The 23,463-nt window shown below is 58.8% G+C and overlaps 1 protein-coding gene across 2 annotated transcripts; it reads right to left on the bottom strand.

Annotated features, from left to right (window-relative positions):
- Window positions 1–1,824: 1,824 nt before the first annotated feature.
- On the bottom strand, window positions 1,825–19,920 carry MLLT6 (MLLT6, PHD finger containing; the record flags this gene model as incomplete). 2 transcript variants are annotated; one of them, XM_084238238.1, is made up of 20 exons in its annotated part: window positions 1,825–1,866; window positions 2,431–2,787; window positions 3,867–3,957; window positions 4,387–4,736; window positions 5,830–5,918; window positions 6,022–6,219; window positions 6,671–6,816; window positions 6,971–7,037; window positions 8,186–8,294; window positions 8,509–8,690; window positions 9,157–9,771; window positions 10,533–10,752; window positions 12,969–13,067; window positions 13,676–13,831; window positions 16,249–16,342; window positions 16,589–16,692; window positions 17,622–17,731; window positions 17,966–18,020; window positions 18,480–18,559; window positions 19,812–19,920. In XM_084238238.1, the coding sequence occupies 20 exons, from the start codon at window positions 19,918–19,920 to the stop codon at window positions 1,825–1,827; spliced, it is 3,273 nt and encodes a 1,090-aa protein (XP_084094364.1). The 2 variants fall into 2 exon arrangements, with proteins under 2 accessions (XP_084094364.1, XP_084094365.1); XM_084238239.1 differs by having other exon boundaries at window positions 10,614–10,752.
- Window positions 19,921–23,463: the final 3,543 nt, after the last annotated feature.

Raw genomic sequence — 23,463 nt, 5'->3', positions numbered from 1 at the left:
GAGTTAGCATAATAGATGTAGAAGCATAAAATGCTGAATTCTATCATTTCATTCTAACTGATATTTAGCATTAATAAAAAGTGAGTATTTCTGAGGTCATCACAACTGCTCCCCCCTCCCCCAAGCCCTTGCAAGTGCCTAAGAAATTGCCTCTGAAGGATTCCCACCCCCCTCCATTATCAGCTCCCTAACATCTTACAAAGTCTTATCAACAGGAATATTAATATTATTTTCAGTATCAGAAAAAAACCAGTTGAGCAGCACAGGCAAAAATATATCTGCACTACGTTTCTGTTGTTGCCAAAAATATACACATCTTCTTTTCTTTTATTAAAAAAAAAAAAACCACCAACAACAAAAACCCAAACAGAAACACACAAAAAACTCCACACATGCAAAGAGACTGACATGACACGAGCATCAGGGAAAGCTGGAGACGCCTCCTCCTCGCTCCCACCCCAGTGCAACTGAAACACACACAGCATCGTCTGCTCCCTCCTGGCCGGTGCGCCTCCCCCTGCCCTTGCCACCAAAGGCTCCAGGCAGATGGGGGCTCTTTAAGGTGAGAACTGCCCACTGCACCCCAGGGAAATAGCTGGTGGGTGAAGGGACAGCTGTTAGGTCAGTTTAAGCTTAAGTCTCCCCTGGTAGGCGGGGCTGAGGATAGGGCTGGGGAGGCAGGCTGGCTAATCCTGGGAGGAGGTTTTCGCTAAAGGAAGTAGCACTTTGCCCCCTACCCCCTCCCTCAATCCCTGGGGCTCCCCTTGTGCCAGGGAAGCAGAGCCAGCTATCATGGAGGAAGGGGCGCCCTGAGGGGGCACTGACACTACATGGGTCATGGGGAGGGAAGGCAGGATATTACCCTGATTCAAAGCTCCCAGCCCCCAGTTACTCTCCAATATTGGAGTACTGTTCTGGTTTTTGTTAACCATTCATGCCCCAGAAGGGGACCAAAGTTGGTGAGGTGGGGAGGGTGCCAACAAGAGCGCTGGGAGCCCCCTGTGTTGCTGCGTCATCTGAGCACTGCTCCTCTCCCTGCCCTCGGCTGCCCAGGTCCGGGGGTGTGGGAGACACACGCACGCACATGCACGCACACGCACACTCACTCTGAGTCAGGCAGCTCCATCTCCCACCCTGGCACTCCTATATCCAATAGTGCAAACAAGGGGCAGGGCACCAAGGGGGCCGGGCCTCCTCCCCCTACCCGTCCCCAACCCAGAGGTGGGGAGCTTTGCCATCCTGTCCCTTCCTCAGCCCCCTAGTCTGTGGGTTTCTACAAGCTCAGCTTGTAACCCTGTTGGGGGGCAGGGGAAGGGGACCAGTGAGAAACAGTCCAAGGATCCCTCCTGCCATCCACCCGAGTTGGGAAGAACGCAGGTAAAGTAGGGCCGCCCCTTCTTCCATAAAAGACTACAGCAAGAGGGCAGGCCCAGGGCCCATCCCTCCACTTCTTCCCACTCAATTGCTGATCCACTTTAGTGGCAGGCTCAACCAACCCCCCACTTATGCCATGCCCACTTCGCTCTCTGGGCGACCTCAAAACATTTGCTGAGTATGGGCGCTCCTAGGCAGCCCGGGAGCCTGTCCTCCCTCTGAGCCCCTCACAAAGGGGTCAGTGCAGAGGGCAAAGGGGACCAGATGGAAGGGACTCCCCTCTGGGTCTCAGTCCTCAGCACCAGGAGTGCCCCACACTCCCTAGAACACAGCACACACTTGGGGCCGGGACTCCCCAGTGCCTGAGCACAGGGTGCTCACTCCAGACTGGGACCCCTCAGGCCAGGACCTACCCCCTCCACCTGGGGGGTGAGGCGGGGTGTGGGTGGATTAGCCTTTTTCCTGGTTGACTGAGGCTCCTTTGTCAGCGGCCTGGAAAGAAAGGAAGGGAGGCTGGGTGTTTACGAGGTGTCTGATCCTCACACCCAGCCAAGAACAGCTTCCTGGGTCAAGAAAGCTGTTGTGGGGGCAATGAAGGAGGCGAGCTGAAGCCCCTGGGCTTGGGCCCTGGCCAGTGCACACCAGGGATGGGGAAGGAGCCCTATACGAGGGCGCCCGGCTAAGTGGGCACATGCCAGCCACGGTTGGAGCCCCGGGTCCCAGTGTACATCCTCTGGAAGAAGGAGGCCCTCTTCTCAAAATGGCCCACGCAGGGTATCATCTTTTTCTAAGTGGCCGCTCAGAGGATACAGCATTCTCCAGCTGATCTTCTCAGTGGGGAGCATCACCACTGGTCCCTTCACCACTAGCTGAGCTCAGAGGGCACCTTTCCGGGATCTGCCAGAGGGCTGCAGAGGCCCTCCAGGATCTGGAGCAGGGAGGGGACTTTGCTGACCTAGGGATCACTTCTTCCTGCCGGTCATGCGTCTGATAATGTACCTTCTAGCTCAGCCATCAAGGAGAAGGGAGACAGGACAGCCCCAGGCCCCTACTCACCCCTCCTTTGGGGCCACTGCCACTGCTGTCCGCCCCCGACAGGCTGAGGAAGGGGTTGGTCTGGGCAGTGAGGACTGGAGGTCCGCCTGCTGCTGCCACTGCTGCGGCCGCAGCTGCTGCGGCCATGAGACTTGTGTTGTTGCTGAGTGAAGGAGTTACCAGGGCTCCGGCGGGCAGCAGGGGTGGGGCAGATGCTGTGGGCAGCAGGCCAGGGGTGCCCGCGGACAACAGCGGGGTGGAGCTTCCTGCCAGCAGGCTGGCCATGGGCAGTTGGGAGCCCCCGGCCATCTGCAGCCGCTGCAGCTCCCGCTTCTGCTGGATCTGCTGGATCATCTGGTAGACAACTGTCTGGTGTTCCTGAGAGGAGGCCAGGCTGCCCATTGGCCAGGGCTCCCGGGGGCCGGCATGCCCTGCTGAGCCCGGGCCCCACCCCACACAATGGAACCACGGGGCAAGAGGCCTCCCATCAGCAGACACCAAGGTTTTATCTCCCACTCTCTTTTTAGGCCCTCAGTGCAGGGCCCCCCATCTGGGCGAGAAGGTGGCTGTCCACCATCAGCGCTTGCCAGACGGGGCTAAGGGCGAGGGCAGGACACCGAACGTCTCTGGCTCCAACCTCCCTCATGAAATCAGTTCCTCAGTTGCTGTGACAGCCACAGCTGCACACAGGGGAGAGAACACCCCAAGTCAAGGAACACTAAAGTAGGTCAATAGTTCTTGACTCTCCCACTTTTTTTCATTTAAGAGTCATTACTTTGCTCTGAAGAGGCAGGATTTTCAGCGTTCCCCAAGCCAAAACAACTTATCCAGGTTTTACCTTAACAAATCTTGCCCCAACCCCTGTTCCCATCTGGCACTGACAGGGAACTGGCTCAACTGGTTTCGGGTCTGTATCTCTAATGTCTCTTCATGTGAGTACGGTTATTTTTTTTAACTTCCTGCAGTTACGTGTGTATATATGCATGTGTGTATATTATTTTTACTGTGTCTCTGTGCTTGAAGATAGAACTACTTCCTCCTTTGCCTTTTTAAGAGGCCAAACTCCTATTCTCTAAAGGAAATCTTAGCAAAATCCAACATACAAGAAAGACCCAGAAGAGCTCTCTGCTCGAGGGCTCAGCTACCTCTCCACAAAGACCTTGGGGTTCTCCCTGAAGATCCTCGGGGCACGATAGGATGTGCTCAGTTACTGAGGACTCGGCACCCTGCAGATCCTGGTAGGAGGCTGTGATGTGGGGCCACTACAGCATCCTTGCCCCCAATGCCCAGGGGCCCCTGAGAACAATCCCTGCCCCCGGGCCCCCACATGCCAGAGGAAGTCAGCTCTCTCCCCACAGGCACAACCTCTAGCCCAGGATGCCCTGAGATGGGCCCTTGGGCAGAGCTGGAGGAGGGAAGCAGGGGGCTCGGGTGGCCCGGGAAGGGAGGGGCCTTACCGGGGTCAGCTGCGGGGAGGCCAGGAGCTGCTGGAGCTGCTGGAGCTGCTGCTCTTGTTGCTGCAGGAGGTGTCTCTGCTGCTCCGTTAGGCTGAGGCAAGGACAGAAAACACAGACCATGGGAAGGGACAGGGAAGCAATCCTCCCTGTCCCCCCACAGCTCCCAGACTCCCTCAGACCCAGGTGGAGAGAGGCAGGGGTATGTGATTTTACAGAACTAAAGAGAAAGAGACTGAGCTCAGAGTACAGTGGGAGGATAGTTAGACCAAAGAACTTTCCCAGAAGGAAAACGCAAGTTAGAGTACAGAGTACACAGACTGCTTTGTCCCTGCAGAGCGACCATCCAAAGGGCACACTAGCACCTAACGTCTGGGGAGTACCTGGGCCCAAGAGATGACTAGATTCTATACCCTGTCAGACTGGAGGGCACTTGTCTGTCTAGGGGACTGTGGGGTTTGCAGGGCGTCCCCCCCAGAGCCAGCCTCCCCATTCCCTTCCCCAGGGCTGAGCTCTCCCTCACCTGTTGAGACAACCTGGCAGCTGCAGCGTAGGGGCCCCGCCAGCCTGGCTCAAGCCCGCAGGGTTGGGGGCGGCAGCCCCATTCAACCCCCCCAGGAGCCCATTAAGGGGCAGGGCCCCGCTGCCCGCCAGCCCCCCCAACAGCCCGTCAGCCATGGGCATCGTCCCCAGTCCCGCTGCCCCGGGTGCCCGGCCCAACCCATTCTGTGGCTGGGGCGGGAGCGGGGCAGGGGCCCCAGGCAGGGCCAGGGGCAGAGTAGCAGGGCTCTGCTGGAGCAGGGGCAGCGGTGGGGGCGTGCTGTGGAAGGACAGCGACGAGCTGCTGCGACTCGGGCAGCCTGAGTGTGGGTCCTGGGGAGGGAGGGGGAAGGGAGGGGTCAGAGAGGCAGGGGGCCAGCATGACATTACTGGCCCCCGGCCCAGCACCCACCAGCATTCTCACAGTACACAGTCACCCCCACCTCACCCCCAGGCAGAGCCACCCAGGAGGAAGAAGCAAGGCCCAGGGATCACGACTAAGAACCCAAATTGTCTTCACAAATCAAGTGTACAGATCACTTCTGGAGGCCCAGCAACACTCATCAACCTTGTTTAATGACAAACAGTGATGATGCTAGTAGCCCGGGATCAGTGCTGGGCCTGAACTATGTCGTTACCCCCATTTGATGGGCGAAACCACTGACTCTTAGATTGAGTAACTGCAGGCAAGAGACCAGCAAGTGGCACGCAAAGCTCAGATGCAAATCCTGTGTCCACAGTTCAGTGGCTTGACTGGCTTCTGTCTCAGTTTACTCACTGACAACAAGGGGGGGTAGCAGTACCTATCCTATAAAGTTATTGTAAAGACTGAAAAAACCTATAGCTATAAAAAAAAATCTCAGCACAGGACATGACAAAGGGCAAGTGGGTAATTAGTGTTAGTCATTATTATGGTTATTATTGCCCAAGTCACACAGTTAGTAAGTTCCAGGGAGAACAAGAACCCACATTGTTTGATTTCAATAATAACCACAGCTTAACAATAGCAACTGCTACCCCAACCACTGCCAATTACACAGGAATTACTTTGTGTGAGGCGCTGTAATAAACCGGTCACAAATACTCAGAGGGGCCCTCCCGCACCACCTTATACATATCTATGGAAAAAAAACCCTCCCGTCCTCCCTCCTAGCCCTCAAATTATTTTCACCCCAGTCCTTTTCCTGGTTTGTAGCTATTGTTTTCTGGGATTAAACCTATCTTCAGGAGCAGGACTGTGTTGATTTTGATTGCTTAGCCAGTGCCTGGCACTGAGTAGGCACTTCATAATTATTAATCAATAAATGAATGGATCAATCAATTGGAGCCCAGGCTCCAATGGCTGTAGGATGGAGATGGGGCAGGAAGTTCCTGTGCCTCCCGCTCCTACTCACCCCCGCCCCTTCACCCTCCCCGCGGCTCCCACCTCGGAAGACGTGGACAGCGAGTTGTCCAAGCCGAGACTGTTCTTCCCCGGTGGGCTCTTGCTGGTGCTCAAGGAATCGCTGCTGCCGGCTGAAGAACGGGATCGGGGCGGGAGGTCAGGGGCTGGAGTCGCAGCCAGTTCGAACCTCCCGGCTGAGGACCCCACTCCTGGGCTGGAGGGGATTCCCCTCACCTTGGGGAGGCAGGCCGTAGAGCCCGGGGACGGGCCCGTTGGCGGCAGGCATGGCGGCAGACAGGGCGGGGAAGGGCACGGAGAGCTGCACGTTGAGAATCTGCAACCGCTCCTTCTTGGCCGTCAGGCTCAGGATCTGCTCCTGAAGCCGCTGGTTTTCCTTCTGCAGCGCGTGCAGAGCCTTCAGCATCTCCACGACTGCAAAGAGACGGCGCCCACACCTGAGCCCCGAGGGCCCGCGGAGGCGGGGCGAGGGCCAGGGGCGGGGCCTGCGGAGGAAGCGGGACCGAGTCCCACACGGGAGAAGGCGCCGGCTCGGGCACCCAGGTGAGCGCAGAGCTGCGGGACCTGGGGATCTAGAGGTGTGAGGACCAGGGGCGGGGCCTGCGCTCGGGATCCGGGCCTGGCGATTGAGAAAGAAGGGGCGGGCGGAAGTTGGGGCTTGGTAAGGTGTGGCTCGGCGGGCGCGAGCCGACGGCAGGTGCGGAGGGATTGGGGCCAGGCGCCCGGCCGGCAAGAGTTAAAGGTGAGTTGAGGCCCGAAGTCGGTAAGAGTCCGGCCCTGAGAGGCAGAACTTCAAAGACATTGGTGGGGACGTGACCCTGGTCTGGGGATCTTGGTCTCCCAGCCCGGCGACACCCCTTCTCACTGTTGACTCCAGCCTCGCCGTCGCCCTGCTTCTCCAGCAGCTGCTCCATGTTAGTGGTTCCGGGGGCAGCTGGGTCTAGCTGGCTGCCCCCGCAGGGTGCAGATGCCGTCTGGTCAAAGAGCGCGGGGAGACTGCTGATGGGGGACCTGGGGTCACAAGGGAAAACCGGGCTCAGGCTTGCGTCAAGTCCCCAGTGAGGTCTCACTCCCTCTCCACCTCCCCACAGGGGTTCCAGGCCTTACCCGAGGGTCCCCACCCTCCCCACTCCCAACCCCTCCCCCGAGCGGCCCCCTCCCTCACATGGAAGACAGACTCTCCTGGGGGGAGGTTCCCCGACACCGGAAACTGCAGTCCTCCAGGTCTGGCTCTTGGAAGGAGAAGGGAGGTTAGGGATCAGCCGGGAAGGGAAGCCAAGGACCTCCGGGTTCCCGCCAGAGAAGTGGGCCAGGGACCTGGGACCTCACCCCCGTCCATCACCCTGGATTTCCCAACCCGACTGGGAGTTCTAGCTTGGGAATCCTGGCTTTGAAATCTGGGCCCTTGGGAGACGAACCCCCGTATCTGGCCTTTCTTTCTTGAGGCAGCCTGGCTACTTTCATAATCCACCTTCCAATTTCTTTCCTGAAGCTGCTGTAATTGGGATCAGGACAGACCTAGGTTGGACTGGAAGCTTGGACTCGATACTTGCTGTGTGACCTTGGGTGCAAAACTAACCTCTCTGAAGCTACTGTTATGAAAATTAAAATAAGGTAATAAATGTGACGTGTTGACCTGGAGGGTCTGGCTGGCATGCTGCGTGTTCTTAATTATAGCTATGATCATAATTAGCTTTCCATGGTTTTTTATTTTTCATAATCTCAAAAATCAGAAGGTAGAACCCTTTGTTGGGCCAGAGAGTTAGGGTCTGGGATAGGAAAAGAGTCATCCTCCTCTGTTGACTCTGCAGTGGGTTCGACCTCTTTAAGAGGACCCACCTGACCCGGCGGCCGGGCCCGCAATCCCGCCCCCTAGCGGGCCCAGTGGTGTCTCTGCACCAATCAGCTCTCCCGGGCAGGGTAGGCTCGGTGCGGAGAAGGTGGGGCACTCGTGACCCGCCCCTTAACTCCTAAATACCTGGAGAGCAGGTTACCGACTGTGGGGCAACCTTGACCCCACGGCGAGGTCAGTGGCTTGCGGGGAGCGGTGCTGCCGCGGCTGGAGAACTGTGCTTGGAGTCAGGAAACCAGAATTGGAGCTACGGTTCTGCCTTTCCCTAATTCCCTAGCGCAACTGCCTTGAGCAAGTCATTAATCTGCCTTTTTCCTCTGTGAGATGGAGACTGCAGCCTTGCCCCCCTTACCTGGTGTTAAAGTGAAAATGCACCCTGGTTGGTTGTGTGTGAAATTATTGTTTTTGCATGGTGGGCAAAGGCCAGAGGGAGGGGGCAGGCAGAAAGCCCGCTCATCCTTTATGGGGTGACATGCAAGTAATGGGTGACTCTCAGGATTTGGAAGAGAGTGGAATGGGGTCACATACCTGTGTGGCTGCTCTCGGCTTGGGTGAGGAGAGGGTTAACGGCACCCATGGGGGTTCCAAAGATGTGGGTAGAAGGGAGGCTAAAGGTAGAGCCAGCCAGAGAAAACACCTAAGGGAAAAGGAGGTACATCCCGCCTGGTGGCTATTCTTGGATCTAGGGCACAAATGTGTGTACTGGGGTGGAGGGCACCAGGTGTGCTGGGGAGGAGCCAGAACTAGAGCATTCCGGTGGCCATCAAGTCCGCTCTCTCACATTCCCCAGAAGGCCGGGGTCCTCTGCAGCCCTGCCCCATCTGCTCAGGGGTGGAGGAGTGACGCCTCACCTGAGTGGTGGAAATAGAAGCAGAGGAGGAGGGGAGGGTGCTGGTGAATGGAGAGCGGCTGAGGCGAGGCAGGGCTGAGGTCCCTGGAGGCCCCAGCAGGCTGGAGGAGAGTGGGGTGCTGCAGACAGCCCGCAGCATCCCGCCACCGTGGGAGATGGGGTCCTTATTACTGGTGTAGATGCCTATAGGCACAAGAGAGACACAGAGGGAAACCAGTCACTACTCCCCCAGAGCCCGCCTCAGTCAGATAGCTGGGTCAGCCCCTCCTCAGGGAGAGGACTCCCCGGGAACTGGCCATACCCTCCAGTCTAATCCTCTGGAGGCAAAGATGTCACTTCCTGCCTGGGTAGTATCTGCTTGACGTGCCTGCTTAGTAAACTGCCCCGCCCAGGCCTGGAGAATTCCTAGCTTTTCTAATTCCCAGACCAAAACTTGGTAAGTCCTACAGGCAGTCTATCCCAATCTCCCCCTGCAACCAAGCAGAAGACCGCTAAGTGCATGTATTGAGGTGACTGTCATGTCCGTCCTTCATCCCTGTCCTTTGCAGCAGTTTCTGTCTCATTTCCTTCTAACAGCGTGTTTATGCCTCTAGCCCCTCACCAGACTGGCTGGGCCCTGAGATGCCCTCCATCCCCAGGGGTCACTAACCTGCCCCCAGCAGAGGGGACTCCAAGCTCAGGCTGGGCAGGCTCCCTGCAGGCCCAAAGGTACGGGAGGCCAGACCACCCAGGCCAGAGCTGACGAGGGAACCTCCGGAGAAGGGTGAGGCAGCAGTGGCTGTAAAGCCAGCCAGCTGGGCACCAGGCAGGGAGGGGGCAGCTGGGCCCCCAGCGCCCTCCTTGTTCCGGCTACCCTTGGGACGGCCTGGTCCATGTCGACTTCTCTTGCTGGCTTTGTGCTTCTTCTCCTTTAGGCCTGTCTCCGGGGTCTCCTCCGTAGGCACAGGGGCAGCGCTCAGTGTGGGCATCCGCTTGTGAGTGCCTGCTGAGGCCCCGGACCCAGAGATGTGGGGAGACTTATAGTCCCCAGGGGAGGGGGCCCGGGCCCGGCCCGAGCTGGAGGTGGTGGTGGAGAAGCGCATGATGGGCCCAAAGCCAGAGAAGACCACTTTCTGCTCAAAGAGATCAGCCTTGGGGGGCTCGGGGGCTGAGGGAGAGGCGGGGGCTGAAGGGGTTGGGACTGTGGGCTTGGAGTACTTGTCCTCCTCTGGCTGCTCCAGCTTGGGGAATGCAGAGAAGTCAGGGGAGCTCTGCAGGGATGGAACTGCACAGAAGAAAAAGGGGATTACAGCTAGGCCCCAGAGCCCCTCCATCCCATACCGGGCTGGCACTGGTGGAGAGCGTTCTGGTCAGGCCATGAATACGCCTGTTTTCTTGTCCCAGCTCTGCCACTGTCTCTGTGTCCTGGGGTCAGTGTCCCCTCTCTCTGACTTTCCCACCTGTGATCAAGTGGGAAGAAATAAACTCCACCCTACGGGCCTCACCGAAGGACTCTAGCAATTACAGGATAACATCAGTGTTGGTGCTTTAAAAGTGGGGCCTCCCTAGTGGCACAAGGGGTTAAATCTCAGCACTATGAAGCTATCCACAGTCACTGCAACACAAGTTTGATCCCTGGCCAGGGAGCTACCCACACGGTGCAGCAGACCTCTCCTGTCTCGCCCGCTGTTCCCCTCAGCAGTGTATTTCAGTCAGTCTGCCTGTTCTGCTCCCCAATCTGTCTCTGGTGAATCCTTTCCCCTACACACACCTCTGGCCTGTACCCCAGCTCTTGTGTGCATAAATAAATCTTTTTTAAAAAATGGCCCCTTGCTCTGCAGGGGCCAATGGACACTGCTGTAGGGCGAGAGGACTGGCCCTCAGAGGGAAAGAGTTAAGGGAGGGTTTGGAAGAATCACTCTGTGGGGTTTCCCTGTCTTGATCCAGAAGCAAATGAGATGCAAACCAGTATGCAAAGGCTCTTGCTAGAGAGGCAAAGGCTGGGAAGTGGCCTCTGTCAGCCTCCTCCAGGATGCCCACACTCACCTGCAGGCTGGAAGGGCCCCCCAGAGGAGGAGGAAGAGGAGGAGGAGGAAGAAGAGGAGGCGGAGGTGAAACTGCTCACACCTTTCCCACTGCTCAGTTTCTTCCCCTTGTGACTCAAGCTATGGCTGGAAGACTTTTTCCCCTTCGTGTCCCTGCTGCTCTCAGAGGTCTCCTGAGTGCTGGCCTCGTGGTGGGAGGAGGAGGAAGCTGAGGAAGAGACCTGAAGGTGGAAGAGGAGAAGAAGGTTCAAGGCCAGCCATCCAGGTCTGGGTTCACCCCGACTTGGGAGTGGAGGAGGGCAGTTAGCTTCAGAAAGACTTTCAAGCAGGGCGATGGTGGTGGGAGCCCCTAACTATGGATGGCGAAGCGGCTGTGGAACTCCTGAGTGCAGGACCGGGGAGTGCTCTGAACCAAGCAGTCTTTCACCTCGGGCAGGAATGTCGAGGGCAGGGGAGAGATGAACTGTTCCTGGAATGTGGACAGATATACTCACGTTCATTCCTTCATTTAAGGGAGATCACGGGGCAAATGGGCTGTCCTGGCCCCCTTTGTGGGCCCTCCCGTTGCTGCCACTCCCTGCCCACTCCAAGCTGCAGCCACCTGGCTGACAGGGGGCTCTTCCTCAGCAATGCAAGCCTGTAGTGCAGGCCCTCTCCAGGGGAGCGCATCCCGTCTCTCCCAGAAAACTTCTCATCCATCAAAACCAGCTGGAAAGTCCCTCCTCCCATGAAGCCTGGATCCCTGGGTGCAGCAGTTACTCTGTTGTCTTACATTCAGGGTACTGAGGTGTGAGGCCCTTCTCCGAGGGTGGTGAGGTGATAGCTGGAGAATGGACTCTGGGTGGGGCAGAGTGAATGGTGAGCCCAGCAGGCTTCATGATTTGCCACAGTGACAGGGCATGGTCTCGACGGCCTGAGTAAGCGTCAGTGTCCTTATGGGGCTGATGACGCCTATTTGCAGAGTTACACGGTGCTTAGTGCCAGGTAGTGGTGTGGGGCCTGGTCTGGTGGTAGTCCTGATGGTGGTGGCTGCGACGTACTGCGATGTTGTGCAACGACTAAGATACAGGCCCTCAAGTCTCACACCTGGATTCAGATCTCGGCTCCACCACTTACTAGCTGTTTGTTTTTCGGCAAATTACTTAACTTCTCTGTGCCTCAGTTTCTTATTAAATGGGGCTAATAAAATACCTCCTTCATCGGGTTATTTTGAGGATAAATGAGCTACTTCCCACGCATCCCTTCTATCCCCATTCTAGAAGAGCGTCTGGCAAGAGGCGAGTTAGGGCTTCCTGTTATTTCCTGCTGGTGGAGACAGGTAGCCAGTATGGTGCTGAAGGCCCACGTGCTGGAGGGAGGATGGATAGGGATGGGGAGCCACCCCTGCTGCCCCTCCATGGGTGGAACCCTGGTCTCTAGTCTTCCTCTTTGTTCTTTCAACAGCTGGAGTTCTGAAGGGAGCCAGATGTGTTTGAGAGCCCGGGAAAAGAGGGGCAAGGGGGAGGGGTAACTGAAATACTGGGGCTGTGGAGGGGGATAGGTGGAGTATGGCAACCTGTCCTAGTGAGATGCCCAGCCCTTGGGGCACTGCCTAGACCTCTGGCCTTCTCTTTCCACCAGTCTGTAGGCCCCAGGGAAGGTCACTGGGCGTGGATAATGAACTCTTCCAGGTGAGTCCTGGGAAACTGGGAGGGGAGATTACTGGGACAGTTGCCACAGCAACATCACCCTGGAAACCTGACACCTAGCCTGCTAAGATGCCCAGAGCTCTGCCAACCTCCTGAGGCAGGTGGAGGGGAAGGGGGCAGTTTCTCCTGATCCCTCTTCTCCTTCCTTGGGGAAAGGGTGGGGAGGGCTGCTCTGGCTTGGATTAGCGATTCCCTGGCCCCTGCTAGGGTCTATCAGTTGCTCATCCAGATGTTGCCCATTTCTGGAGAGAGGCCTGACATACCATGCCCCACTGGGAAGGGTGGGATGAGTGGGGTTTCAGGGAGTTGTCCAAAGGCCTGCCCTGCATGCCATTGTGGCTCCCACTTTCAATCCCTCCAACTTGCATGTCACCCAACTGGTTAGGTGACAGGTTCTGGGCATCCTCCTGATGTGGGGGGTGGGGTACCTACTGGGGAACTGCCTGAGTACTGTATCTGCAGCCCTGTGCTGAGCCTCTGTCTGGACAGAGGCAGATGTGAACATCTCTGGCAGCCAGGAGGCAGGGTGGGACCCTACACTCTCCTGGCTGGTCAGTGACTGGTGAGGGTGAGGTGCACAGGCCCCCGCTAGGTTAGAAAGATGGGGTGTTAGAGGCTGATAGGGTGGGGAGCAGAAGCCATTAACCTGGAGTTGGGGGGGTGCCCAGGCCCCTGGCTCTCCCTCACCTCTCATACCTTGCCTCCCTCCCACTGTTGTGACCATCCCTCCTGGGTGTGGACAATAGTACCTTGTCAGCAGTGGGGACCACAGGCGGGGTGAGGATGCTGGGGGGTGACTCAGGCCGCTTCTTGTGCTTCTGTTTAAGGCGTTCTTTGTCCTTTCGACTCTGGGGAAGAAGTGACCAGATATCGGTGCTGGGGAACAGTCTGGGTGAGGATAAACGTGACAGGTGGGCATCCTCTCCTGTGGAGGGGCTGGGTGACTCTGGCCAGACAGGGGTGTGCTGGCAGGTTCCTCTGAGAGCCAGCCGCCCCTCCCCCTCATCCTCACTGCCTGCTAAAAATAGCCTGTCCCATTATCATACCAGTGACACAGAGCACCGCATGCATGAGCCGGCACCTGCAAAGGTGTCCACTGGGAGGTGAACCTGGGCAAAAGGACGGGTGCCAGCATGCTGGGACATGTGGCACGAGGGATGCTGTCCTGCACACTTACAAACTGGGCAGCAACATGGTTAGACTGTGGAGGTGGCACACACATGGGGGCACTGGGATGCTGTCTCGGCATGAGGACCCAGGAGGAACCACACAGCTTCAGGAAAGTCCGGCCCTCACTTCCCTCTGTGACCCTTACATGTTACTTCCTCAGTCTCCTCCTGGCCTTCAGTGGCCTCGGAGGAAGGAAGCGGGCAGACCCCGAGGTCTTGGGGACACCTTCCGGTGGGTTCTTAAAAGAGATGTCTGTGAATCTGACAGGAGGTGGAAGAAGCCTTACCTTTTTCTGGCCTCTCTCGTGGTGGGAAGGGTGCTTCTCTTGCTGGGTAGAAGGCGAAGCTGACCGGCTTCTCCTGTCAGCGATGAAGCCACTGCCACTGCCCCCTGTGCCTGCTCCTGCTCCTCCACCTCCCCCACTGGTGTGCCGGGACGTCTTCTGGGGAAAGAAGTGAGGGGTATGGCCAGACCCTCCTCTCACTAGCTTAGGGAGAGGTGCGTAACGGTCACATGATGCTGGGGGCCAGTCCTCCAGCAGGGAGGACTGCCCTGCCTTCACGTGGAGGACCTTGTGTCCTCTACAGTGCTCTGCTCGGTAGAAGGGCAAGCATCCTAGAACTTCCCTAACATGCTCATCTAAAGCACTGGGTAGCTGAAGTCCGGAAGAGGCAGGGTTGTGTCTCAGCCCCAGCAAGGCCCGGAGTTAGGATGAGCCCCATTTCTGTCTCTCAACTCACCCCCCTCTCTGGACCCCTCTCAGGCAGCCTAGTTCTGCTGCCTGCTCCCCTTTACTCCACACAGCATCACTCCCAGGCACTTCCCTCTAGCTGCCAGCCCCTGTGCTCTTGTTCTTGGGCCTTTCCCTCCACCAAAACAGTGGTTCCTTCTGTCCACATGCTGCCCTTAAAAGAGGGAAGTAAAATCTACAATAGCAATAGCCAAGTGACCCCCATGCTGCCCAGCCTCCCAGCCAGGACCTGTCCCCCAACCTTCATTGCCAGTGGACCTCCCGCTGCAGGTCCAGGCTGGTGGCTTCACCCACCCTAGACTTGCAGCTACTCCCTCTAGGGTCACCTACTACTTCCCAATTGCCAACCCCAAGGACTAATTTGAGGCCTCAACCTTGTCAGTACCCCCAGTGGACACCAGTAACACCCTGCTGAGTTCTAGGCTCTTCCATGCATCTATTCACATCTTGACCCACTCTACTCTGGTGGGCACCTGGGAATTCCAGGCCCAGCCTTACACACCTGGGCTGTTACACACCCTGCCCAGGGGTTTGACAGTCACCAAATGGTCTGACCTCCCCACTTGGTACCTCCTATAAGAAGAACTGACTCCCAACCTTCCTAAGTTGTCATCAAGCCCTGAAACCAACGTGACCATATAGCTTATGATCCAAATCAGGATACTTTTGAAAACGAAAGGGGTAGCTATTAGTAATTACACAGGGCAACTGTCACAAACCAGGACTGTGGAGGCAAAGCATGACACATGCTAACCCTACAGAAGTCTGCTGCATTCCCCAGTCACAGCACCCCCAGGGATTCAAGCCCTATCCACCCAATGTCCAGGGCCTGGCTCCTATGTGCTACCCTCAAGTCTTCCTTAGCCACCCCCACACAAAGGCACGTCTACCTAGAAATGGTTCTAGAGCCCAGGCTTATGCCTCCACCCCCCCCATTCTTGCAGCTGTCCCCAGCTACCAGCCTGGGCCTTTTGGATCCAGCTTCACGGTGGCTGCCAGAGCGCTCTTCCTAAAAAACAAATCTGATCAGGTTGCCTTTCTGCTCGAAAGCAGTCTTATAAGCCTGTGGCCTGGAGGTGAGGTCCAGGCTGCTTTCCTAGCCATGCCTGCCTTTCCAGGACACCCCAAAGCTTCTGGAAGACACAGGTCTCTCCATAAACATGGGTTAATGCCACTCCCCCTCCAGCTCTGCTTGGGCCACTGAAGCATGGGGCAGAAGCAAGCCTGACTCTGGCCCTGCCTGAGCTTTTTCATCTCTTTACCTGACTCATCCCCGCCAAACACCCAGTCCTGCTGCAAATGAATGCTCTTTCTCCTTTCACAACTTTGTTCATGGCAGTCCCTCTGCCTGGGATTCTTTCAAGTTTTAAAATCTTGAAAGAACCAATCCCATACACCAGCTGTGAGATAAATTTCATAACTTTGGTGGGTTTCAGCTTACTGGTCTGTAAAATGGGGAAATACAGTATAGCTAATTCTGGGGGCGGTTGGGAGGATCACACAAAATAACGCACGTAAAGAACTTAGTACAGAGGCCAGCCTCATTGTTGGTGCTTATTGTTTCCATCACTTCCACTCAAATGCCACCTCTCCTTGAAGCCTCCCAGACTGGCAGACAGGGTTCTCTGGACTCTGGGAAGAACTGCTCAGTTCGGGGCCTCCCTGGTGGCGCAAGGGGTTAAGCACCGCACTATGAGGTGGTCCACAGCCTCTGCAGCACGAGTTCGAGCCCACATGGCAAGGCAGACCTCTCCTGTCTTGCCTGCTGCTCCCCTCAGCAGTGTATTTCAGCTAGTCTGCCTGTTCTGTTCCCCGCTCTGTCTCTGGTGAATCCTCTTGCCCTCCGCACCTCTGGCCTGTACCCCAGCTCTTGTATGCATAAATAAATAAATCTTTAAAAAAAAAAAAAAAAGAATTGCTCAGTTCAGCTCTCACACCCCTCAGGCTGCACTTCCATTTGTTTCTCACCCAGTGGTGGGCTCTTCAAGGGCAGGGACAGATTTCTTTTCGTCTCTATCCTCTCAGCACCAGGAATCAGCCTGACCCGGAGCCCGTGCCTTCTAACCCATGGCTGACTGCCGCAGCGCGCTCTGGCAGATGAGACTCACCATCTTGCTGAAGTGGTATTTACAGTAGCCGCAGTACTTGACGTTGTCCACCTCCAGCACCTCTTCCTCACACAGCAGGCCTGCCATTTGGGCACTAACCGAGAGAGAGCAGCCTGAGAAGGACAGAGCCACAAGCCAAACCAGCCACCTCCCTCCCACCCTCCTGAACCCCACAGGGGCAAAGCCAAGGACCAGAAAGGCACTGCCATCACCACCAAGAGAAAGCAGCTAGGAGGAGCCCATTCCATGACCATCTATGGCAAACCTGGGAGGGAGTTGGTAGTTGGCCTGGGACCCTAGAGAACAGGGTAGGGGCATGGGGGATAGGCAGGGGTCTCACCAGGTAACATGGAAAGCTTGTCGACATCCATGGCGGTTACAGGTCATGCAGGCTCCTGAGGCAGCCTTGCTCTCCCGGCCCTGCTCCTCGCAGATGTAACAAGTCTGCAGGACACAGCGCAGTGGTCCCCTGCCTCCACCTGACTGTTCCTTTGGCCTCCCCCTCAACTCCACCCTCTCCCTTTGGTCTTAGGCCAGGGCTATCTAGTAGAACTTTCTGTGATAAAATGTTCTGTGATGTATTATCCAATACAGTAGCCAGAAACCACATGGGCTGCTGAACATTTGAAATGTGGCCAGTGTGACTAAGGAACAGAATTTTAAATTATATTTCACTGTAATTAATTTACATAGCCACATGTGGCCCGTGGACACCATATTGGATGGTGACCTTGGATGGTGAGGCCTAGGGTCTCTGTGTCTTGCTCACTGGAGAGCCAATTCCCACCTCTGGGCCTTTGCACATGCTATTCCTTCTGCCTAGAACCGGGCACCCCACCCTACTCCAGGATGGCGCCTTCTCATTCTCCAGGTCTCAGCCTAAATGTCTCTGTCCTTGTCTCTATCCAAAACCCTTAAAATAAGATTTTTTTTTAATTCAGTTCCTAATTGCTTTCTTCATAATGCCATAAACTGCATTGACTTTATTTGCCTGTTTGATATGTACAGTCTTCAAACACAAGAGTGTGAGTTCACACAAGAGTGACCCGCACTCATCTCGATCAATACTGAACACTGCGCCTGGCATCTCACCTAGGTTTGGCACATAGTAGGCCAGTACAATGTATTCAGGGAATGAACGAGTGACCTGCTTCTAAGGTTGACCCCTGGCAGTGCTACTGCAAGGCTGCCTGTTTCCCGGAGTTCCAGAGCATGGGTGTGGGTGTGTCAGCGGACGGCGCCTCCCCACCTCCTCAATTCCCTGAACATGTCAGTTGGACAGAATGAAATTACACTGGATGAAGACAGAGTTTGAGGGACCCAAGGGTGTTGGCTAGGGAGGGGATCATACACGCATGGCAGGGGCTGCTGACCTTGTTGAAGCGATCATGAGGCACGTACTGCAGCACGATGGGCTCCATGGTGAGCACGTTGGCAAACTGCACCTCGGGGATGTACAGGGCACACACCACGTGGGCCCAGCCTGGGGCAGCGGGTGTGGGGCAGGCCTCAGCCGTGATGGCAGGTTGGAGACCCTGGCCCCTCACAACCCAAAACTGCAGTCTCCATCCCTGGCTTTCCCTTCAGATTCCAGTGTCAAACAGGGAAGGCGAACCCAGCCTCCACTCCACCCCAGCCCACTTCTGCCTTCCCAGACCCTGCTCAGGCGGCCTGGCTGACCTCCACAGATGAGCCCGGGGCTCAGGGCTACCCTCACCTCCATTGTCAGTCCTCTTCAATGCCCCGTCTTTGTGTGGGCACAGCTCACACCTCTGCCAATGCAAGGGGGCAGAGATTGAGAGGGGGATCTTTCCAAAACAAGATGGGGGATCTGCTGAGCCCAGCCCTCCCTAAACACATGCAAAGGTACTCAGAGGAAATGATGTCTGTGCAGGATGGGTGGGGGGTAGAGGGAAGAGGACTGGCCATGAGTTGATAACTGTTGAAAATGGGTCATGAGAATAAGACTTTCACTAGAATATTCCCTCTACTTCTGTGCAGGTTGTAAACTTTCCATAATAAAAGTTCAAACCAACAAGTAAACAAAAGGCCTGCATGCCTGGGGTGGTGTAGATGAAGGATGAGTGAAGTGATAGGGCTGGAGATAGGTGTGCAGGAAACAGGAAGTCCCGGGTGACAGAACTGAGTCCCACCCTAGCCTCAGAGTCCCCTAGTACAAGGGGGAGGAGACGCTCAGGTGTTTGGGAGGGGGAGGGGAGTCTCAAACTCACCACCCTGGCTGCTCGTTCCTGAGATTCACATTTCCGGCAGAACCAGGGTCCCGTGGGCACCTGGACGATGCCATAGCAAGCTGGGGGTGGGGGAGGAGAGTCATTGAGCAAATCTGTCAGCCAGCGGCTTGTCCTAGTGTAACTGGGAGAAAGGGGTGACTAAAGGACTAGAACCAGGTCCAGCGGGGGTGGGGGGGGCAGGGGGAGGCTGCTGCCGTGGGGGGGGGACACCACTGACTAGACTGAGAGACCATTCCCAATGCCCGACAGCACAGCGTAGGGCCAGCCTTCAACCACACAACCAAGCTCTGCAACCATGGGCGGGAAGTCCGAGTCCTTGACCTTAAACTTCCAGAAGATCCTCCCCCTGCCCCCCACATGCCCTTTCTGGACCTGTTTCATAGCTCCTGCCAGGGACCAGTCCTCCACTTCAGGAACAGAGAAACCCAGAGGAGACAACATTCAACACAGTCGAACACGTTTTGTTGTTATTGGAGGGGGGGGGTATTTCTTAAAGGGCCAGTAAGGGAAGAGGCAGGAAAGTCGGGGGTCCAGGGACCTCATCTTCTGCCTCTAACTCTAATAGGTACAGGTCAAAAGTCAAGGCTGAGGGCAGGTGCCGTGCAGGTAACCGAGAGGAGAGTGGCGGGAAGAGCCTCCAGAGGCTGCACTAAGGGCTGTCCCAGAAAGTGGGGGCCCAGCCGGCTGTGCCAGACCGGCGGGAGATGCCAGCCTGCGCCCTCGGCGAGATTCCTCAAGGAGTTAACTCCCGAGCCATGTGCTGCTGGGGGAAACTCCAAATCGCTGCTCTCCGCTCCCCGGGCCCCGGTACGGGCTCTCTCCGAGCCTCCGCGCTTCCCGGGAGGAGCGCCGGCGTCCCGCTCCCCGGGGACCCTGCTCCTCCCTTCCCAATTCTGCTCCTCCCAGTATCCGGAAGCGGGGGGGGGGGGTGACCCCCCTTGACCTCTCCCTCCGGGAGCCAGGACCAAAATAACCGGGCGCGAGGGGACACCTCGCAGGTAAACATTGCCCCGGCGGCCCCGACCCCGGCAGTGTGGGGCGCGGGGAGCGCGCTCGCTGCCACCCACACTGTCCCCAAACTCCCTCAACTTGGGGTGGGGGGCGCGGGACTGGAACAATAGGCAAGAAAACAATGCCTGACCCGGTCCTCCAGGACCGGGCCGGGGGAGCCCCCCCCGACGCCTCCCTCGCCTTCAGGTGGGGTGGGGGAGGGGCGCGCCAGCCCCGGGAGGTCTCGGGAGGGCGCGGCCGGGGGCGCCCCGCGCGCGCCGCCCCTGGGGTCCCGCCGCCCCCCGCGGGCCACCCCCGTACCTTGGTGGACAGCCACGCTGCACGCGTGCCCATCGCAGTAGACCAGCGGGTTCTCGGCCCAGCCCCTCTCGTCCGAACATACGCAGCAGCCTCCTACCATCTCCTTCATACTCCCATGAGCTCCCTCCGGGGCTGGGGCGGGGGGCCGGCCGGCGGGGGTCGGGGGTCAGGGGGGGAGGGAGGGAGCGGGGGGCCGCGCGCCTCCTCGCTCCCTCCTCCTCCGCCGCCGCCGCTTCTTTTCTTTGCCTGCTCCTTCCTCCTCCTCGGCGTCCTCCTCCTCCTCGCTCGCTCGGTCTGGCCGCCCCCCCCGCGGTGCTCTCGCCCTCATGCCCCGACGGGCCCCCCCAACAATGAGACCCGCGCGCCGGACTCGCCCCTGCGCGCCGCGCGCCCAGTCACCAGGGCCGCCCGCGCCCCGCGCAGCCCGGGCCCGGCGGGGGAGGCGCCGAGTGGCACATCGCGGGCGCCCGCCCGCCCCGCGCCGCCCGCTCACGCGCCGCCCCCCCGGCCCCCCTGCCCGGCCGCGGCAGCCATGGCCGCGCGCCTCCGCCTGCTCGCTCCCGGCCCGCCCGCCGCCCGCCGCCGGGTAAAGTCTTAGGTTCAGGGAACAAAGCCCGGCTGGGTAGGGAGCTTTTCGCCCGCCTGCTCCGCGCCGCTCGCCCCTTTCTTTTGCTCGCGGCGGCTCTCGGCGGGCGCCCCAGACCTTCCCCGCGCGTCTTTCCGTCTCGGCCCCGGGTCTCCGATTCTCCAGCCCCCCGCAGCCCGAGTCTCCGTTCTTCACCCCAAGGAAACCGGAGGGCGGGGAGCAGGGGAGCAGGGGAAGGGGTGCTAAAAGGAGCAGAAGCGCCGTGGGCTGCTCGCCCCTCCGTGTCCGGAGGGCGCCTGGGATGGCCGCTCGGTCCGCGAGGCCCCTCTGCAGGGTAGACGCGCGCAGACGTTTGTTCACGCCACAAATATTTATTGAATGCATACTATGTGCAGCCGCGGGACGAGAGCAGGTATTCCTGCCCTCGGGGCGCGCCGGGCCGGCTCCCAAACGGCGCGCTCACGCCGGGACTCACCCCCCCCCAGGCACCCACAGACCCAGCCGGACTCCCCGGACACACCTCCCGACACGCAGCCCCCAGGTGCGGCCCTGCGGGAGGCCTTAGACCCCACAGGAGGGTGAGCGACCCACGGCTAGAGAGACGCGCGCGGGCTACAGGTTACACTTGACCTCCGGGCGGTCATGCACCAGACACAGCGCGAGCGCTCACGTCGCCCCCTCAAGGACCGAAGCCCCTGAGACGGGGTTCTGGGGAAGAAGTGACGGGGCGTCAGCCCCAAGGCCGGTGTGGGTACGGGGGGGGGGTGAAATCTGAACCCCCTGCTTCCTAAAGGGGGGGTGGACGCCCTCAGAGACTAAAGGTCACACTCTCGCAGGAGGTGGGGTGGCTGAGGGGAGAAGGCAACCCTGGGGGCTTCAGCCACACTTCAAAGGCCTCGCGGCTGGGAACGCTTCCTGCGGGGGAGGGGCAGACGGAGAGGAGCGGGAAGGCTGGCGGGGGGACCCGAGCCGGAGGAGGCTGCCCCTGCCTTTGGTGCACAGCCCCCCTGGCCGACTCTTCCGCCGGGACCGCCTCCTTTTCAGCAGCACCTGTTCAACCGGAACATCAAGGGGCCTCGGCCCGCCGCCACCCCTCCCCTCGGGTCTATTTAGTACCTTTCATCCGGGAAGGGGGGTGAATCCCCGCCCCGGAGGGGGGAGTAGGGCGGGGGAGAACTTGTCCTTGACCTGGTCTGTGGCGTCAGGGATTTACTCCCTTAATCCCGGAGTTTGGGGAGGTCGGGGGAGCCGAGCTCCGGCTACAGCCCCCGACCTCCCCGCGCTCCTGCGGGGGTTCGGGTCCCCGAGGGCTGCCAGGACGCAGAGGTGGTTTCCGTGGGCGGGGCGGAGGGAGGCCTGTCTCTGTCGCCTCCGCGCCCGGAGGAGGGGCCGAGAGCCGGGGCCGGTCGCGGACCCGTTGGGGAGCCGGGATCCCCGCGAGGACCGCCGCTCGCCGGCGTCTCGGTCAGCTGGGTGAACTTCGCTCGTGCGAAAAGTTGAACACAGACGCTTGGTCTCACTTAGCAGTTTCTCACGAATTACTTTTACTCACCAGAATAAAACTTGAAGAAAATGAAATGCAAACGTGTTAGTGCTAACTGTGCACCGGCGTCGGAATATTTGAGTTGTGCTTTCGGAACTGAGAGCGGCTGAGGTGGCCGCAGTTGGGTTTCGCGGAACCAGGGCCCCTCGAAGGCCCTTTGGCTCATGCGTGCAGAAGTGGGCGACCTGGGGACCGGGGCCGAGGACCCCCCCCCCTTTGTCCCGGGTTCTCGCCCCGCGCGGGGCACGGCCCTAAAGCTGTGGAAACAACCGGTGAGGATACTTGTGCGTTTAGTAAGTGCGTCGGGGGACACTGTGTCGCTGAGCCCTCCCGACCGCCCTTTGGGTGGGTGTTAGTCCCATTTCATAGATGGAACAAGTGAGGTGCGGATGAAGTGACGCCCAAAACCACCTCGCCCGAAGGGAGGCTGCGGCTCCACCACCCTGTCAGTGGAGCCCGCCCACCGCCGGAGTGGGCTTCTGCGGGCTGGTGAAACCCGGTGCCCGGCCGACCGGCTGGATTCGCGGCGGGTACCCCCCAGGCTGAGCTGTCACGTTCATTCTCCATCTTCCGATGGTTCCCTGAGCACCTACTATGTGCTGGTTCACACATACACACCTAGGCCAAGTGGTTCGAGTCCAGCCCGCTCTGCTGGGGGAACTGAGCGCGGGTCTGGGTTGTGCGCCGATCCTGGCTGTGCAATGTTCGGCGAGTGACTTCACTCTCACCGGCTCAGCCCGTCGCTCTGGAATGGGGCGCCGACTCCGGGCAAGGGCATTGGCGAAGCCTGAACGAAGACCCTGCAGTAAGCGCTCAGGCACACAGTAGGCGCTTTGTCCCTGCGGCCTCTCCCAGCGTGCCAGGGCGGCGCGTTCTCGCCCCAGCTTCCCGCCTCCAGGCTCGGCGCCGGGCTCCAGCGTCCCGCGGTTAAAGGACTGGGGCAGAGAGGACCAAACAGAAAATTATTTCCGCCCGCTCGGCCCGCCCCGCCCCGCCCCGCCCCGCCCGTCCCCGGAGCCAGAAGGGGATTGTGGGGCTGCTGCCGGAGCCGAGCCGGGCGGAAGCGCGCGTCGCGCTGCTGCTCGGGCCCGACCGCGCCGGCCCCCGCGCCTCCGGGCCGCGGGCTCCGGGCTGGGATCCCGCGAGCCCCGGGCCCGAGCCGGCAGCTGCCAGGCGCATTTCCACGAAACCAGGCTCGCCGGTTCCCGGAACCGAGCGGGGGAGGCTGAGGAGCATTGAGGTTTCGCTTCTGCTAGCCGGCCGGGAGCTTGGTTTCACCCCTCTCCGGGGTTGGGGGCTCGCCCGCCCCGCTGGGTCATTAGAAAGCCCCGGGCGCCGAGAAAGAACTGCGCCGCGCCGCGGGTTTGCTTCTCTTTGCATACCGCTTTCTCCCCGGAAAGCCAAGCTTCTGACCTTGGGGATGTTCAGAGAGGTTAAGTTGCATCCCTGAGGTAACCTAGCCAGTGAGAGGCTTTAGGTAGTCTACCTGCTGGGTGGGAGAGAGAGACAGGGCCAAATAGGGG

This window comes from Talpa europaea (genome assembly GCF_964194135.1).
Source record: "Talpa europaea genome assembly, chromosome: 7".
In the NCBI taxonomy this organism is placed as follows: domain Eukaryota; kingdom Metazoa; phylum Chordata; class Mammalia; order Eulipotyphla; family Talpidae; genus Talpa; species Talpa europaea.
This window is presented reverse-complemented; position numbering and strand designations above follow the sequence as displayed.